Source organism: Pholis gunnellus, assembly GCF_910591455.1.
Source record: "Pholis gunnellus genome assembly, chromosome: 2".
NCBI lineage: Eukaryota > Metazoa > Chordata > Actinopteri > Perciformes > Pholidae > Pholis > Pholis gunnellus.
Genome location: NC_136536.1, coordinates 9,632,594 through 9,652,390, shown reverse-complemented (window position 1 = coordinate 9,652,390; position 19,797 = coordinate 9,632,594). Strand labels below are relative to the sequence as shown.

At 42.3% G+C, this 19,797-nt stretch overlaps 1 protein-coding gene across 1 annotated transcript; it reads left to right on the top strand.

The window, feature by feature from the left end:
* The first annotated feature begins 644 nt into the window (after positions 1–644).
* On the top strand, positions 645–18,365 carry cd34 (CD34 molecule). The gene is made up of 8 exons (XM_079175100.1): positions 645–829; positions 10,674–10,760; positions 10,928–11,160; positions 11,418–11,495; positions 13,952–14,063; positions 14,208–14,260; positions 14,562–14,708; positions 15,802–18,365. The coding sequence occupies exons 1-8, from the start codon at positions 760–762 to the stop codon at positions 15,991–15,993; spliced, it is 972 nt and encodes a 323-aa protein (XP_079031226.1). The 5' UTR covers positions 645–759; the 3' UTR covers positions 15,994–18,365.
* The last annotated feature ends 1,432 nt before the right edge of the window (positions 18,366–19,797 follow it).

The window sequence follows — 19,797 nt, the reverse complement described above, 5'->3', positions numbered from 1 at the left end:
ACAAAAACCAGGGGCCAAGTGTTCTGTGTGACGCCATGTGCTTTTACAGGCCTCTCAGCAATGTACACAGCATGTAGGCGGCAGGAGTGCTTCCTGTTTACCAGGTGCATCTTCAAAAAATCGAGAGTAAGGACACGCTCAGCTACTTTAAAGCCTTTTTCTACAAATCCCGTCGAAGCCTGTTGTAGATATTTCAAATTTGTGTTCACATAGGGGTGCTTAATCCCCAAGTGTTGAGCCAGTGTACTTTCTTTTCATAGACCAACCAGTGGAAACAGCCTGTGTTTGTACCATGTCTACTAAAGCATCACCTGAAGCTTTCCTGAACTCCAACCACAGCCCCCACATTGCAGGAAAAACAGTTACACCACTAGCATACATTTACCCAACATTTGTCCCCAGGAAACAAAACTGCAGCAAAGATAAAGCTAAACAGGATGTCACCCACTAACATCTGGTTCTGGTGCTTGCTGTACATTTGCATTGGGGGAAATGGGTTAGCAGAAGGCAGTTAGAAAAAGGGGTGTGGAAAGAGAGAGAGAGAGAGAGAGAGAGAGAGAGAGAGAGAGAGAGAGGCTAAAGGAGTGGGGCCATATAAAGAGCAACAGAACACAAGCCAGGCTTTATCCTGCCTGACTGTCCCGCTCACTTAGACCTCACAGGAAACTCCCGACTCCCCCGGCCCTCACACACTCACCCATTATCAATCACCACACTTTTTACTCTCACACAGTCCCACCGGCCGCACTGAGTCTGACCATGAGGAGAATGAATGGCCCCTGGAGAAGGATGGCTGGAGTTCTGGTGCTCTGCGCTCTAATGCTCAGCAGTGAGTACTCTTATAATTGTTTGATTACAGCATGTTCTTTTGCAGCTCTAATATTACCTCTCTTCTTAGAAAGTTATCTATCCACGCAGAGTCTTATGTTATTTGTGGATATCAACTTTTTTGCTGTTCCTGTTGTGTGTCTCCAACATTGTAGTGGGCAAAATTCTTGTTTCACGTCATGCAGTTTGTGTGCATCAACAGTGTTTTTTTTACACGCTAGTTGGGGGGTTTGCTTTGATGTGTTCTGCCATGAGGTTGCACGCAGATGCAAAGAGGCATGGTTAGCGACGGGGTGGCTGCAGACACAAAGGGTCTGCTCAGGAGTGGAAAGTTGCAGTTGGGAATAATTATGCTTTACATCCTGCAGTGCATCTGGGTGGAGCTGTTTAAATGTGTGTAAAGGGATTAAAACCAAGCACACAACACGGCATTAAAAAAAAAGTATTTTTTAATGTTAAAAACTATCAGTTTGGTCTCATCTGTTGCATATTCCTGACTGCGACTCTAAAAAAGATATTTAATGTGAGTGTGTGTGTGAACTGCAGTGTGCTACGAATAATAAAGTGACCACATGTGACCTGGATTCACAGAGAGCAATAGAATAGTTCCCTTACTTGTGTTCCCTGCAGATCTGCAAACTGTGTGTGTGTGTGTGTGTGTGTGTGCGGGTGCGTGTGTGTGTGTGTGTGTGTCTTTGCGCGCAATCATGTGTGGACGCACTGGGCAGCCCACTCCAAATCAGGCTGAGGCCAGACACTAATTGCAGGGTGATGTATGGCTTGGATGGTGTTGCTGCCCTGCTGGTTGTAATGCAGGACTAGTTCTAGTTCAGCCCAGTGTTCTGCAGAGCCATTAGGACCCATCTATGGACACAGGGGCGGGGTGTGTTTGGGGTGACCTTGGGTAGAGGAGCGTTCCAGACTGATGAAAATAGTTAAGTGTTTACTTTAACGGGGAAAAGATCATGACATGGCGGAACATGCTTGTAGTTTGCACAATAAAAGGGAACACCACATACATCAGCAGCTTAACAGATGGTAATTAGATTTACATGGAAATCTAATTATTCTGGGCGCACCCTGCCGAGAAATTAAAGCTACAATACAGGGACAATGTCTTTAGACACAACTAATAATCAAGCATGTATTTTGTTGTTAATTGGAAAAAAAAAAACGCTATGCTGCTATCTTATTATCTGTATGATTAGGATTTTGTTTTTAGTGATTGGGATTAACTTGAAATAGGATCTTACATTGGCCCAAACGTCTTGCCTCTGCCTTTAGGTTTTAGCAGACAGCTTCTGATTTCCACTTTAAGAATATCATAGAGGTGTTGCCTCAAGTCCGCTGACCCATCCTCGATTCTTTACCACATCCATCAGCAGTCCACCGATCACACAGAGTTGCTACATTGTTGACACTTGTGTCCAACTGGCAATGCGGTGCGAGAATTCAGAGGCATGGTCACATAGGGCTCGGAAAAGAAAGGAAAAACCTCTCACTTAAATATATGCAATGGTTTATTGCTACTATTATTAATGTGATCTACATCCTGCCAGTTCTGTCGTTGCGTCGGTCGTCCGCATACTTGCCTGGCCAAGTCACAAGAGGCGATCTGTCTCCTCATTGACTCTTCTCACAGTATAGGCCTATGTGGCTGCAGTGGTATATGAGTCATTATTCATTCAAAGACACAAAGCCATTTTAATGTTTCTTGCTCCATTATGGCTGTCCTGATGTGCACAAAGAAGACTCTTTGTCAAGTCACTCTATCCTGACGCATGCAGAGGCGCTCCACTGCACAGCTCCCGTGTTGTTGTGTCTCGTTCTCAGTGTGGAATTGTCTTGTATCGGGAGGTTTAATCTATGCCGCTTCAGATTTGGTGGCAGTGATTTCATCAGCCCCAGAAGGGGGGAAATGGGTGTGGCAGCTGATCTGACGTCAGTCTTAACCAGGCTTTCTAGCATTTCTGCAAAACGGAGAAGAACTTGACTGTTAACTTTTCTCTCTTTGTCTCACATTTGGAAACCAGCGAACTAATTTCACAAAAGCCTTGGACTTGCCACTCATCGTACGACATGTTTATGGACTCAGGGCGGAAAAGTACATTTTCAAAGACTTTTGAAGGGATTTGAAGGTTCGAAACACAGATTCGGGCAAAAGAGTATGAGTGGATGGAGGATTGGGTGCAAGAGAGACAGGATGAGAGCCTTTGATGCACTTGATAAGTGAGTGTGTTTGACTTTGTTAATCAGAGCAAACATCCTTGTCTTGTATGAGCAGGCCAATCATCCAGAATCTCCGGCAAACAGCTTTAGTTTATGCTCCCACTTCCCATGTCATTCAGGAGTTGAGCAGGCGTGCAAATATGTAGCGCTGAAATGGGCATGGACTGCAATGTTGGATGATGTCATTCATCGCCTCTTGGAGTACGTTTGAAGCTGTCACTCTCTCAAGATTTCGGGGGAAAAACAAAGCTTTAAATCTGCTGTGGAGAAGGGGGAAAAACACAGCGTCTTGCTCATTTCAGGTTGTCATCTACAATGACTGTTCAAGTCAGCGCCGCAGGCCAAGCTGAGTTCCTCTGTGTGTGTCTGTCTGTGCTCAAGCCACCAATGCTCAGTAGATATACTTTGTGCAACGCACACTTAAGTGGCCTTCACTGAGACAAGTTTGTTCGAGATGGCATGAACTGAAATGATTGAACACAAAGGAAGAAGAGACACAATAACTCACAGATTGCTGGATTCCGGGAAAATGTATAAGAAAAACAATGTCCTGATTAAAACCTTGAAAAAGACAACACGTGCTTTACGGAGAGTCGAAATCAGCGCTCATATATGCCTGCACAAGACTTTGTTTCTCAGACTTCCGCCCTGCCAACGTAAACAAGGGCAGAATATTGCCACTCTCTTTCTCATTGCTCTCGGCTATTGACCAGCATTCTTTCAGTCCCAAGTTGCGATGGTGAAGTTTGATTCACGTCATCTGCTGGTGGGTGTGGGTCTTTTTATGTAAGCCTTGGCAGATAGCGGTCTTATGTCAGGCTAGGGTGTGTGTCCACTTGGGCCCAGAGTTATGGGCTTAGGAGCCATGTGAGCTTGCAGAGTAATTAAACCTGGAGCCTGTGTTCTGTCAAACTGCCAATTTGCTTCAGTGATTTCTACATGTGAGAGAGCCAGGTCAGGCTACAGCTGAAACCATTAAAATATTCTAACAAACACTGCCTGTCGCCAGTGTTCGCTCTGTTACCTCGTCTGCTAGCTCTCATCAGACAATCACCGTAACAAGGGGAGGGGAGGGCATTTTACCATGTATTTTCTCTCTCTCTGAATTATCTTCATTTAAAGCTAACTCTTGTCCAAAGAAAACATATTAATGATAAGAAAACAAAGCCACTGTCGCCGCTAACAAATGATCATCGAGAAAAGAGGAGTTGACGTGGAGAAGTAGATCATCTAGCAACAATATTTACGCAGTGAAACAATGTTAATGAAAAGCAGATGCTGTGTTAGCATTCAATTCTTCCTATTCCAATTACTGCTGTTTTGTGGTGAGGTTATTGTTCCTTGTTCCCCTGGCACCCTGCTGCAATTTTACAGCTGTTGGTTTTTACCAGCAGAAAGGCGGGAAGGGGGGGGGAAGGGGGCTCTCCCCCTCTCCTCCTTTAGCGGGACAAGGTTCCAGATATCACTGATCACAAAAAGAATCGCCCATATGTGCAGCTGATGTGCAAGTCCAAAGATTATTGTGCGAAATCCAACACGAGAAACCCGTGAGCACTCTCTGCTTTACCGGTTATCAAATCACAACAAACACCAAAGTTAATTGTCATGTTTAATCTTTATTTAAGTAAATTAATCTGCTTCAGTTTATAAGCTTTGTCTTAACCACTGCTCGATCGGTACTGCGTGCGATATTCCAAATCCTACTATGGCAAAGACATGACCTGCCTTACTCTGCCTCTGATTGGCTTACCCCGATATGCTCACCCCAACCAGTCTCACTTAATGAGTACTTGCAAATCATTGACAGAGTAGGGCAGGTCATGCCTTTGCCAAAGCGGGATTCATAATTTAGCGTACTGTGCATGTGAAGCTCTCAACAGAGATGAGAAGGAAGCAAGATGGCTCACTCCTTAGCTACTTCCATCATCAGAAAAACTTCTTTTTTTATCGGGCAAATTAGTTTCTAGATTTACTCACCCGACGTGGCATTTTACTTGCCCCGGGCAAGCTGGTCCTCCTTATTGTTCCCGGATCCCTGTAATGTATGTTGGCTAACCAGTCATGGCTGTATTCATGGAGGGGTATACTGTTAACCTCTGAGAGTAAAAGCATTTAATGAGCCTTGGCTGAGGCCTTTTGACTGCCGGAATAATTGCTCCTGATAATTAATGTTCGGTAAAAGGTATGCCGTTGAAGCCATGCTTTATACTTCCTAATTGAAAACACAAGACCATGCTGTTTTGCTGAAGGTCCTGAGTTTGGCCCTTATTCATCTGTTCTGTATGTGTATAAACAGTGTGTTTCTGTGCGCTTAAAACAAAACTGCAGAGTTTAGCTATATCTGGAAGGCGATCACACTTCGTGCTATTATTTCTCAATCTTCCTCTCCCACTTTGGCCCCTTAGCTTCAATCATATCGCAGCCAGATTGTTCAGGGCCATAGGTTTCAATATCTTTTTACAACCCCTCCCACACACGGTCTCATGTAAAAGCAGCAGCTGGAATCGGTCCATGGACATCTGCTGCTGCAGCCCCAGTGCTGGTTCTGACACAGAGAGCAGCTGGTGTTTCCAGTTTCTAATCCGCTAACAAAAATGGATGGACTGTTTTGGAAACAGGTTTTAAGTTTCCCTGCACTGCTGAAACTATTTTAATGAGTAAATTAAAGGTTGAATCAAAACAACGGTTAGTAGCTGCCATCAATCATCATAGTGTTGCCTTTTCATTCTTTGCTTTCATCCCTCCTTAGGGCTTCCTCAGCCTTTGGTTTTACAAACCCTGAAAACAAATGTTGAAGTTAGAGTAACATTTTCAGTAATTCATCACATCAAGCCACAATAATGCAGAGGACAACCGCCGTGCTGCACCCCCCACGATAACAGTTAGTGAGTGTGTGTGTGTGTGTGTGTGTGTGTGTGTGTAATCCCACTCCAGGAGTGTGTTTCTGTATTCCAGAGTATTCCCAGCATGTTCACCTCTGTAGTTCGAGGAGGTCACTGCACGCCGTGTGCTGTGACAGCCACATCCTGTCCAGGATGTGCATGGATAACATTCCAAACCTGTTGATAATTCCTTTTCATTCCCCCCCCCCCCAAAACTATCTTGTATTTTGTTTAAACACACCAGGGGCGTCGGCAGGGTGGAAAAGTCAACTTTTGCCACCAGTCTGTGCAGAAACAAAAATAGTTCTCATGCTCGGGGGCACGAACCGTGTATTCCTGCGTTACTTTATCTTTTGTATAGTTACTGTAGGAAGTAGTAAAGTGGACTTTGTGTGGTTTCCATGGCTACACTTCGTAGTATACTTTTTAGTTTTATTGCACAGCCTGAGGAGTTTGAAAAGGTGTTATTTGTGGTGTGCTGTGAGACGACATTATTACCTGAAGGATAGTGTTACTATGATTGCAGGAACTGTTATTGTAGCCGGTGAGCCGACAAAGGATCGTGGCTCATCTATTGCTGAAATGTGAGGATTTGCTCTTTCTTCATCTTTACTGTTATTTCAAAAGGCCAGAGTGTAGCATTTCAGAGGATCTATTTGCTGAAATGGAATATAATATCCATTACTATGTTTTAATTGACAGTCTTGGAAAGGGAGGAGTCAGCTGAATGAGTCCTAAAACTTGTCCAGATGCCTCCAAATCAGGTTTCTGGGTATTTTATTTACTAAACAATTAATTGAAAATCAACCGATAATACAAATAATCAGTCTAAGGCTCGTTACTCCATCTTGGTTGCCATCTCTTAGCATTTCTTAGTCCCTGAATTTCCTTGAGTGTCTGTGAGACTGAAAGAATTCCCAAGTTAAGCTGAAGTGACATTCCTCCTAGTAGGGAATGAAACGAAAGGAGTGAGGTGAGATTTCAGGGTCCTTTTGTGGACATCTGGATACAGCGGTCAATGGGAGGAAAAGGAAAGGAGGGTGTGGCACATAGTGACAGCCAAGGTGTTGTCTCTGTGGTCTGGGTGGAGGTCAAATGCAAGATTCAGAGCTGAAGCTTTCCCCCTATGATGTCAGACACTTCACATCTCTCTGACAGTACAGCACATATGCAGGGAGGGGAAGGAGCTCCCTAAGGAGACCTACTGCAGCTGCTGTCCCCTGCTCATACACTGACTGAACCAGTTTAATCAGGTGTGACTATGTTTGTTTCTGCTGTTATTCCCTCACGCTTCCCCACCCTAAATATGGGGCCCGGAATGGCAGGAAGAGTAAAGAAAAAATGGCAGTCACAGTGGCAGTTACGCATCAGGGAGAAAGTGGAAAAGGCTGTGACAAATGAGAGATTCAGGGACATGGTGAGTGACTATACGTATGGGACCAGATAGCAAGATTCAAAATATGCTTTCCCTATATCTAAAGTGCACAAAATCCAATGGAAAAATCCCATTGGCTTTTTGTCAAGGGAATTATTGCGATGCTAATTTCCAGGGCCGACCTACAAAAATACATCATCCCTGCACCGCTCGATAGAATCATCCCCACGGGCGTCTGACCTGTTGGTGTTCTAACCAAACAATGGCAACATTGTTTCAATAATATATAGAACTTTTTTCACAGCTATGGTAGCTTTTTTTGAGGGCCTTTCTCACAATAGAGTGGTGCAGGGACGACTTGTTGTTGACCAAACCCAGAAGTCAACGTGTCACTGGTTCCCGTGACAAACAAACGTTTCTGAGACTTACAATTTGTTCAGCAAAATACTGTCTAGACCATTTTTATGATTTTTTCTTTTAAGAAGCAAAAATCCACCACTAGGCTATCAACGAACTAAACCTCGGTCACATAAGCGTGAGCATACATGATGAGGCTGTAAAGGCGAACTAGGCATAATAACATTTAAGAGTCTCATTTTGCCACTTTTTAAAGACACTATAAAGCTTCAAAATTCGCTGACATATTCAATATCACAGAACAAAACGTTAAAATATCTTAAGCTTGTGTTAACCGCAGACCTTATTTCCAACCAAAAATGCTTTAAAGAAAACCATCGACGAGGGATCCGAAAGTGCAAAAATGCAAACTCATTTCCAGTTTTTTGGGACTCATTCCTACAGCACTCATGCTGTGGCAACACAATGGACTGCATGTGAAGCTCTTGATCATATCTTCGATCATGATTCCTGACACTGGTGTTGAGAAGAGAGACCACGGAACTGACAGGGAAGATGAGGAAGTCATTAATGAAGACGTCACAGAATATGATGCAGACCAATAGACAACCAATGCCTAAGTCCTTTCGTTACTAATAGAAACAATGACCCCTATAGGCCATACAATAGCAAATAGAAGTTCAAAACGTGTAATGTTCACAAGAACTCATTAGGTGATAACATATGGATTATTATGGATTTATACTCAGCTATAATAGGGCAGTCATTTTGGAACTCAAAACACAAAATTGTAAACACAAAACAAACATAACAGGAGGGTCACCATGCTAATATCAGCATTTGAGACTGATGTCTACACTCCCTCCACAGAATGCTATGCATTGTGCACTTCCTCCAGCTGTGTGATTGCAGATGTGTGTTCGTGAACTTATGTGGGTGTTTCTATAAGTGTCTAAAGGGAAGTTGGAGGGCTTTTTCCCCAGTGAGGAGGAGGGTTGGAAGGAGGTTGTCTGGCAGGAAACGGAACCTAATGTAAAAAACGTAGCTTTCAAAACAACTTCATTATATAAAGTGATGGTGAGACACAGTCTCCCCCTCCACCTTATCATTTCTCTTCCCTGCTCTCCCCTGAGTCCTCGCCGTAGAAATATATGGTCGACCACCTGACACAGAGCTAAACCCTGGAACACTCCCATCTGCACTTATCTCATCACTGTCCTTCGTGTCGGCATCGGTCCAACCACAGCTTCGAGTGCTACAGAATGCGTTGATGTGTTTGTTTGTCTCAGCCTTGCAGATAGGATTTATTTATAGAGTGGACTATGTCCTGGAATTCAAGCTGTACATGATAATGTTCAAATACAGGTTTGTTAAATAAGTGATCAACAGAGTGCAAATTATTTAATGACGATGTAGTCAAAGTCTCCGGGAGCATCTCTACCCCCCCTTCGGAATTTTTTTTCAATGGTGCCATTTATGCATAATGTAAAGTCCCATAAATACTAACGTATGCATGATGAAAAGTATTAAATAAAACACCTTACCTTCATTCCCATTTCTCTCCTTACTGAACAAAAATCGTGCTTGCTTAATGTAATGTAAAATTCACAAGACCCTCCTGGTAATGGCATAATATTCCATTTCTCCATATATAATCTATGGCAGTCATTTGTGAAATTCTTGACAATCTTCCAAGAGATTAGGCTTGCTTCATTTATGCACCTGATATATAATATGTATAGAACTAAGTTTAGGAGCTGCTTTTGTCCCCTTGAAGTATGAAGTACAGCTTACAGACCAGCAACTCATTAGCTGCAGCACATTCCAGCAGCATGTCAACAATAACGATCGTGGTCTTGTAAATCTTCATAGATGGAGCCAAAAACTTGCCTGGGGCTTCGTGTGCTAAATATGTCAGCAGGCATGTTGCTGAAAGGCACTTGAAGCATCCACCATATTACATTTGTTAGTGATATATCTGCCTTTGTGCTGCCTTATAATCGCAGTTGATTTGTCCAACCACCGGCAATATATGCTGCATTTGAATTGCCACTCGGCATCATTCTCTCTTTAACCTATGATTTCGTTCTTTGCATCTGGCATGGCTACACACCACACACCGCACACCACGTCAAAGACTGGAACACCCAGACTGAAAGCTTCAAGGAGGCGAAAATCCACTTGATGTAGCCCAGTAGTGAAGATCAGAACTGAACCCGGAGGTTACATAGTCTGCAGCCTTGGCCTTGTGCTCTCTGAGCCAATTTAAAAACACTCTGGAGAGACACACCAAGTTTGTGTTTGTGGAGTAGGAGTGTTATGTATGTTTCCCTGTGTTTGTGTTGAGACTGGAGGTCCTGAGGCTTCATGTTGATGCTGCGGGGCCTGGCTGAAAACACAGCGAGATTTCTCACACAGCTGTCTGGTGTGTTTCTGTCCACAATAGTGGAGAGTTACTGAACATAGTGCAGAGTTTCAGCCTATGACAGTTTAGAGGGAGTTGATTGGTGCATATGTGTGTGTCTTTCCATGTGCATCATAAGCATTTATGTGCATCTTGTGTGCAGAATCAGTTCATGTAATGTGTGTTTAATTAACAAGAAAACCATTTAATACAATTATGTATTCTTTCTAAGAAACTTACAACATATAACAGAAATAAGCATTCAGCCGACTCTTAATACTTAACTGTTGGACAGTGAATGGCTTTAAAAACATTCCATAGATGCTATTTGTCTGAATACGTAGTTGTGCACCAAATACATTTTTCCTGTGATTGCATAATAGTTTTTGGTTGGATGTTAGACTATTAACATACTACATTGGTTTTCTTCCATGCGGAGGGGAGTGTTTAGAAATGATGTGTCGGATGAAATGGATTACATTGCTGTAGTCCTTGTTAGCCTCGGATTTATACCAGAAATCAGTTATCTCTTTTTGATTGAAAGTGTTTAAGTTGCTGTCTCTCTCTCAGTGTGTCTCTTGCTCTCCCTTCCTTTCAGATGAGGTGATGTGTCAAGGTGATCCATCAACAGTTGCACCTGGAGACGCCACAGACGCTGGAGACGCTGGAGACGCCGGAGACGCTGGTAGGCTGATAAACCTTTAACGATACTTGAAATTTCAATGGGATTTTTGAGAAGTTATTCCAGAGTTCAGGTTTTTGTCAAGTTATGTTGCTTTACATCACGTGTCCTTGACACCATCCAGTATGAGCCTGTGAATAACAGCATTGTCCTTGGATTCTGTTCTTTAGTGACAGATGCCACTGGTGCCCCAGATGTAGGTGCTACTCCAACCGCTGCTGTCGGTGGAGAATCTGCTGCTTCCGCTGCTCCTCAAGATGCTACATTGCCAGCAAAGGATGTAATCGTTGCACTTGATAACATCCTGGATGGAGACACCTCAGGCACCACAGGCACCACTGCTGCCCCCATTGTCGAAGCCAACGTGATCCCAGAAGTCTCCAACTCTGTTAGAACAGTGGTGGTGAGTACCGGCCTGTACCATGTTCAGATGGTGCTTCTCCACTTTTTGACTTATCAACATCCAGAGATAGTATAAACATAAGCACAAAAGCACACAACTCTAATAAAGACCTTATATTTTTATGCTGTTTAACATATATTTCTTTTGGAGGAAGATGTGATTACAATGGATGACTGGTGTTGTGGTTGCGATCATATGTGCGAAGTGTCTCCTCCTGACTTTATATGCCTCTCTGACCTGGCTCACTCTCTCCACAGCCCGATGTGGTGTGTGTTGGAAAGGAGGACATTCCAGAAAGTAATGCTGTCAAGGCTGCGTTGTCAACAGTTAATTGCGTGAGTATGGGTTTACCTCTTTTATTTTGAACAATATGACTGTAAAAGTAGAATATTCACAAACAACAAAGAGCCCTCCAGAATCAAACTACCAACAGCTGAGATTTTGGAATGCGACATTTAAGACCACAGTGAAACGAGAGGAGAGAGCTGAGTGTGTTTACCTTCAAGTGACACGTGCCTCTTACCAAAACCTTATCTGACCCCCTTCACAATGGCTCCAGAGGAAGTCGCTTACTCCACTTAGAGGAAGAAGATGGATGTGTTTTAAAGAGTTACAGTTGAACGTATTGCCCTGATAAAGGCAGATCTTTTCGCAGACATTCCTCAGGCGTTGTAAATCTTGGGACTGTGTTCCTGGCGGGAGACAAATAAAGTGGGAGGCTAATGTTTCCTCTCTTGCTCTGGGGTCCTTAAGAAGAAAGGGGGAATAGCAAGGGTGTGGCTTTCAGTTTTTCATAATACTGAAAGCCTACACATAGAGGGGCTTTTTAGTTTTTTTACTTCAGGAATGCATCTATTGTCTTGCCCGTACAAAATACTCCAAACTTTAGCAAACATTTGGAGTTATATTACTATATAATTATAGTTTTACCTTTTACTGTTAACTCCTAAAGGCCTTTTTTTCATGCGATTAAAGGCATCAACCCTTCAAGTTTGCGGAACGGTCGTCACATCAAAACGTACACTTCACCTCTCTATGGTAGTGTTGCCCAAGGTTGTGAGCAAACCATAGACTGTATATACGAAGTGCACGTAGTCATTGTGACAGCACCCATTGGTTTGTTAACTGATGTTATGAAGCTTTGAGTTAGGCGATTTGGCCGTCGACATCTTGGATTATGGCCGTCGTCATCTTGACGTTTTGCAACCGGTAAACAGAAGTTACCATATTTGGAAAGCGGAAGAGTGAGGTAGAGAGCTGTCGATCACAGTAAGCTCGCCCTAAAGCATAGTCTGCTTTACGGTCTATTTTACTCTAAATAAGATCCAGAATTTAATAAATGAACATCATGCTGTTTTGAAGAAGACTTGAAACTAGCGATTGAGAAACTCATGTTTACAATGTTTACTGACGTAATAAATCTAGTGAGAAGTAGGGTCATTATCTCATAGACTTCAATACAATCGGACTTCTTTTTGCAATCGGAGGAATCGCCCCCTGCTGGCCAGTAGAGAGAATGCAACTTTTAAGACACTTCTGCATTGGCTTCACTCAGCATCAGTTAACAAACCAGTCCGCATTCTTTACATAGCCTCTATTTGGTTCATTACTGTGTCATCCATAGAGCCAGGGCCATCTGCAGAAGTCATCTGTCCAACTCAACCTGAAACTAAACATGGACTGCAGTGCCAGAAGCCTTAGCCAGCTGATGATTAGTTCAAAATACACGTAGGGAGAAAACCAAGGTTATTCTCCTCAGGCAGGAATGGGTAAATGGCATGATAAAAGAACAGCATGTATTAGTTGAACAAATGTAATAAAGCAGCAATGCTCAGAAGTAGTGGAAAATGAGAGAGGTCTTTTTTAAACCTTTGTACATCCCAAATTTCTGACTCGCTATAAAAAGTAGTGTTTAATACGATAAAATAAAAACACATTGTTCTCCTTCTAAACATTATTTCAGTTTCAAATTAAATCTTTGGCTTTATTCAAATCAATTCTAACCGGAGGAAGCCACGTAAGGTCAAGCGAAGCAGGGTATGAGACAATGTAGAATTCCTAAGAGCAACATGTGATGGGTCACAAGTGACAAACACAGATGGAGAAGAGAGTAGATTTCATTCCATGGTACTGACATTCAGCCCTCCGGAGTTCCTTCCTCCCTGCCTCAAAGATTTGGGTGTTTCAACAGAGTCCAGCTGTGGGCCCACTCCCAACTAACTGAGGATTCAGGGTTTGCTCACAGTGTTGTTCTGGGAGCACTGAGAGCTGTCTGGATCACATTACAGAAAATGAAGAGTGTTCCCAAGTCACAGTGCCTAAAGTTGTGCAATAAGGTGATATCATAGTTTGGGGTTAAGGTGGGAAAAAGAAGGTGTGGTCAGTTTTCCATCCAACTGAATTTTGTCTCCATTACTCACACAAAGGCCTATGTGCACTGATGGTCAACGGGGAAATTCAGGAACACACACTGGATTGTTGGCCCCAATGATCACCCAAAGGAGATACAATCTCTTTACTCTGTGTAAGCTGTACACAAATGTGAAAGTTGTTCAAGCATTGGCTAGTTTTGAGTTAAGTTCATGCTCAATTTTCCCCAATCAGAGAAATCTTGTTTTTCAAAATATACATGAGAAAAATGAACTGTTTCATTATTATTTATTCCTATGTGATGCACATGAAGAAACATGATTTCACAAAACACGCTGCAAAAAATAGGTTCAGGTTAAGTTTAGACTTAGCACAAGTATGTATAGTACATTTTCCTTTAACATAATATCTTCTGTTATAGGAAGCAACTAAACACATTATTGAGGAGAACCCTGCAGGCTGGTGCCACAAGGAACACTGTAATCTAAAAATCTTCCAAAACGGCAACACGGCGCTGGTGGCCAGTGATGATGGTGGGTATTGATGGCATCCATTAATGCAAACACATGCACAGTTTATTTTATGTGACATTTAAGATGTTGTCGTATGGCAGAAAATACTATATAGACCTGATTAACTAAGTACTGATATATTTCTAATATCCACTGCCCCTGCAGCTAACTTGGCTACTTTGGCTGAAGCACTCAAGAGTGAACATCTGAAAGACAAGGTAAGAGAGCATTAGATGCTACCTGCTTGAATATGATGGGGTGGAGATGAAATAACCATGAAACCCACAAGTCCTTCACTACAAGTCCTGCAACTGAAATGACCTCTTCTCCCATGTCTGAAATCCATACTACAGCACATTCTAAGTTTAAACAGTATGTACAAAATACTATTTGAAAAAAAACGGTATACTATGACAGTTTGTATGCAAAAAAAAACATTTTATACAAACAGGAAATGATCAATAACGTTGGACATCTACTGCTTTTGACCACAACATTATGTCTTCAACTTGTTTGCAGCTGGGTGTGACAAAGACTGAAACCCCGACTTCATCAGGTTCCTCTGTCTTTGTGGGAATACTTGTCAGTGGTCTGCTTGCTGCCCTTGCAATCACTCTAGGTTACCTCAAATGCCAACGCAGGACTGACACCAAGGGAGTGAGGCTGGTGAGCACATTTTCTGTTAAGAATGGATCTACAATATCCTGCACTGTACTATATGTTGCCACTGTGGACCTCATTTACCTACTTCCTGGTTTACGTGTCCATGCTGGCTCTACGGGAGTTGTGGTTAATCATTCAGCCTACAGCCCATTAATTAAAAAGAGTTTGCCTTTTCCACTGCAGACCATGCATAATGCTTGTTTGATTATGTTTGCAATTAATGAAATTTGTTAACCTAAACATTTGTATTCTTACATTTTTAACACTGATCTGAGGGACCTTAAATATTGACCTGATGGGTGTTTTATCAAATAATATGTACTTTTTTTCCACCATGTGTTTTGCCGGTTTCTGCAATCACACCCCTCATTATAGATCCAGTAACTCTATGCATAGATTTTCTCAGGCAAAGTTCGTGTTTTACTACATCTAAAATCAAAACAGCACTCTTTCTTTCCTTTGGAATCAATTGCTGCCAATGTTTTAATTAGGGGATGTTGCTGGCCAGTTATCACAGAGAATACGCAGAGAAAGAGTGTACGTCATCCAAAGACCCACGCCCTGTTCTCTGCTGCCTTATTCATCTGCAGAGCTCACAGTTTCATCTACTAGCCAGACACAGCTGTTTCTCTGTGCTACTCGCAATATCACATGATAGAGACCACATCAGAGGATGTGTTTGTGTGTGTTTATAAGTAATGGTGGAAGGGTGTGGGGGTTAGTGGATGCATCTGTGTACATGTGTGTCTTTAAGCGCCTGACAGAACTGTGTCAGCAAATCAAATGCTTCAATTTTAAACCCATAACAACATTTGTTCCAAGGACCTACACAACACATTACAAAGGGAAGCTGTTGTTCCTTTTAATATACTGAAGCAAACCATGGGCAAAATGGGAATCTCCAGCATGGCTGCTATGTTAGTGATGAAGACTTCAATGCGCATGTTTAATGTACACATTTATAAAAAAAGAGGGGGACAGCTGCTTCACAGCTAGTTCAGTTTATCTGCGAGCAACACGTATCCTGACTCCCATGTGTTGTTGACATTCTCTGTCTATCCTTTCCATGATGAGTTCATTTGTGCTGTATTTGCAGGCAGAGGAGGCCTATCCAGCAGATCAGGAGAACCAGGGGAACACTCTTGTATCTGTGGCCCCCCTAAACCCCCCTCTGGAAACCCCAGAGAAACCCAGCGCAAACGGAGAGTCCACAGAGGCAGACAAGACCCAGCCTCCTCCTCCCACCAACGGCCACTCCACCACCAAGACAGCGGACACCGAGCTGTGAAACAGTCTACAAATAATTGTAGCCCAGGAATGACCCCCAAAATCACACCTATTCACACGCAAACACACAGACACACACACACACACACACACACACACACACACACACACACACACATGCCTATGCAAACTCGCCCCCCTTTTTGAATCCTCTCTTGCCAAACCACAGTGAGCCCACTTCAAAGTGGACATCAGGGACTAGAACAATTTACTACATCAACGCTCCTCTTGTTGTGGTCCCCTTTCCTCCCTCTCTTTTGGCTCGGTGCCTCAATAAACATCAGGAAAAACTAGTCTGACGATGACGGCGGTGATGAATGAGGTTGATGATGACGAAGGCTCAGTCCCTGGGTTGTTGACGGCAGTCAGGCTGCAGACGAGAGACAGGAGATGGGCAGTTCAGGGTGGGAAGAGAGTGTATTTGAGCATTAGTCAGCACTGGTTCCCATGATGCCTGCAGCCTCTGGAGTCCCAGCCATGGGCTGTCAACACAAAGCAGGGTCTCTGCATGTCGTCAAGTATAAAGCTCCAGCCCTCCACTAGTAAATGCAGCATGAGCGCATCAATGAAATTGTTCCTTAGTTTATTGTATAGCCATGACAGACAGAGAGGAAATAAATCAAACTGCCTTGAAATCTGTTTACAAACTCAGAGAGAAAATACATTGGGCTCTGATCTTGTTTGTCTGATGAGTCATTGATTGTGGAGGTGTGAGAATGCATGTGCTGCTTTTAATAAATCTTGCATGCGTGTGTTAGTGTTTACTTGCATCTGAACTGTGCCTGGACTGTATGTATATCCATACATGCATCTAAGCTGCCCTTGCTTACTGTATCAGGGTTCCCACGCGTTAGCCGAGACTAAACTACAAAGCTATCGATCACAACTCCCCAAGACGTCTGAGAGGGCTAAGTTATGTTCAGGATCATATTATTTCAAATGGTAGATTATGGACAAGAGTATTTTGGTAATGTTGTGGAAAAGCTGTGAACACCCACCCCCCAAGTCACAACACATGGTAGCACATGCAGGTTGGATGACATTACCTCACGTTTTTTTTCGTCCCAACTTGTTTGAACGATTAAATAATGTTAAATGTGTTAGCATGTTTGGTTTAGTTGTTAAAGTTGACGTGCTTGCTAGATTGTTTTGCCTGCAATGGTTTAAGGTTTGTGATTCAACTCTGGCTAGGAGCAATGGTTTCAAATGTGTGTTGGGCATTGTTGAGAGGGTTATATAATAATGAATGAGAAGCCAAGGTCAAAACAATAAATGGAAGCACAAAACACTAGATGCTGGCTAACGGTACTTTTTTTACTTGGCATGAATTTTCTCTTCAACCGCAGTGTTTCATTGTTAGTGTAAAATGATGATTTACAGATAGGAGTCATTGGCAGTAATCCTAGCAAACTCAACTTTAACTTTGAATCCATTAGTCATTATTTCTAAGCATAAAAAAAGATGATTTAATTAATAAGTCTGGCGAGATCCTTGTCTGCCAAACCAGATCGACAATGAAAATGTCCTGAAATAAGTGTGGGAACCCGGTGCTTGTATGAATGTGTGTTTGATGAAAAGTACGCGAGTGAATGATGAGTCTGAATGTGACATTAGCCATTAAAAGTGTACAATTTTGTAAAAGTGATGGCTCACCGAGATTACCGTGGTGAGAAGAAAGAAGTATTGAAGTTTGAATCACTTTATTTTCTTGAAGAGGGTCAGCCACGAGGAATTCTCCCATCTATCACTGCAAACTGTGGTGAAATCAATCACGAAGCCAACAAGCCTCTTGATCATGAGACTGACCAACAGACTCCGATGCAGAGCCGCTTACTGTCAACTCTGCCCATCCATTTGTCAATGTTATTCTCTTTTCAATATACTGTGTATGCTCTTTCTACTATCAGTATTCTATTGAGCAGTGTGTATAGTATGATGACTTTTTTGTCTTGTTTTTATTTTGTGAACACATGTTATGTTTCTTCTGTGTGCAAAAGAACTTCATTTCATATCTTATGTTGGGCTAAAATATGTACTTCTGTGGCACCTTTATATAACATTTGATCCAGGACACATAACTCAAAGGAATATGTCCAAGGGCTGTTAGAAGGAAACATCTAGCGGCCAAAATCGGTTTGTTTGTCCTGTAAATGCAGTTTTTACTGACAGACGGAGATCAAATACTAAAGGAAACTGCAATATTTTGTAGGTGAACTGGACCAAGGAAAAACATTCTGATTTATAAGTGGAACGTCTCGCATTGATTTCTCCTTTCAATCCATTTTGTATCTTTTCTTTGCTAACATTCCAATGTGACTGTTTCGTTTTACTAGCACCCTGAAGAAAATAAAAAGAGAAAGGTGAATAACGTTTTAAGAATTGTCATGTTTTCAGCCTCATTTTGTTTTCAAAGAGTGAGTGGAAAAAGCGATGTTTTTTTTAAACTACAGAAACATGTGCACATGTACTGAGACACACATGCACCCACATCTGTCCTCAAACTCAGTGTTTTGGAAACTATTTATTCTCGGAACCACTTAAAAAAAAAATGACAAACCACATGAGCCAATTCACAACAGGCCTTATCTATAAAATGTGAGAAGAACAAATTTGTACATAAATGAACATTCTTGATCATTTTGACCGCCATTATTAGAGGATGGGGAAGCATCGAATATATTAAACCAGCCATTTTGAAGGAATATACGTTTGATAAATCACAACTTTGTTGTTTTATGCATGTGTTTTTGAAAACATATACACTTGTTTAATACTTAATAATTGATACCAAATAGAAGCATTTAGGCAAAGTAAGCAGACTCTTGTTTTTTGTCCTCCCAGTAAAACAAAAACATATGATAGCCTTCAATATTACATTTAATGTTATAAGTGGCTATATCAGAACAACACAAACATTCAGGCTCCCTCATGTGGCTCAAAGGTGTACAGCAGATATAAATATTAAACAAAAGACATGAAGAAATTCTGCTTATTTATTTCGTGACCCTAAAAACACTCCTGCGACCTCCCTGTGGGTCCCGACCCAGTCTTTTGGGAATGATTGCTCTAACTAGCACATGCTGAATTTAAACCCTGTACAGCCCATAAGTTCACACAGCTGGTTTGCATAAGCAGTAGTAATGACATCACTCCACACTGTTTTGTCTTTCACAGTTTGGGTGGGGCAGTGAAAACATCCACCAGCTGCCTTCTCTAAAATGCACAGGACATGTCCATGAGCAAGACGTCAGTCCAGAGTCTACACACCATCCATCATCGTGTTCATAAACGTATTTTCAATACAATTTCTGTCACCATCCAAAGCATGTGACAGCGTGACCTTATTTCCCATCCACTCACGTCCTTCTTTCATCACAAGATCAAGCCCCATGTGAGTTGCTACCCTGCCCTGTCCCTTCCCACACCCTACAAGGAAGATATTTCCTATAGGCCATTGAGCAGTGCTGCGGAACAGTCCTGTTGTCACAATATGCCACACCCGCAGAGCCCTAATAAAAGGCCCGTACTAAAGACATGAATAAATTGGATTAAATGCGGTCATCTAAAATATGAGACATGGCCAACTGCTGCATGGTACAAATATAAAAGGTGTAAATCCCAGTGGACGTGAACGTTGCTGGTATATACACACAGACACAGACATCTCTGTTATTTTCAACTTGTGTGATCATGAACTCTGAGAGGTGAAAAACAAGATCATCAGTGTCTAGATTAAAGAAAACAGACTCCACCCATTTGAGAATATTGAGTCTCTTTGTTCTGGTCCACATTCATTAATTCCTCA

Excerpts from the sequence above, each read along its gene's own strand:
- cd34 (XM_079175100.1), top strand. The coding sequence starts at position 760 with ATGAGGAGAATGAATGGCCCCTGGAGAAGGATGGCTGGAGTTCTGGTG. Across the intron at positions 830-10,673 it reads CTGCGCTCTAATGCTCAGCA|ATGAGGTGATGTGTCAAGGT; the intron begins GTGAGTACTCTT and ends CCTTCCTTTCAG. Across the intron at positions 10,761-10,927 it reads TGGAGACGCCGGAGACGCTG|TGACAGATGCCACTGGTGCC; the intron begins GTAGGCTGATAA and ends TCTGTTCTTTAG.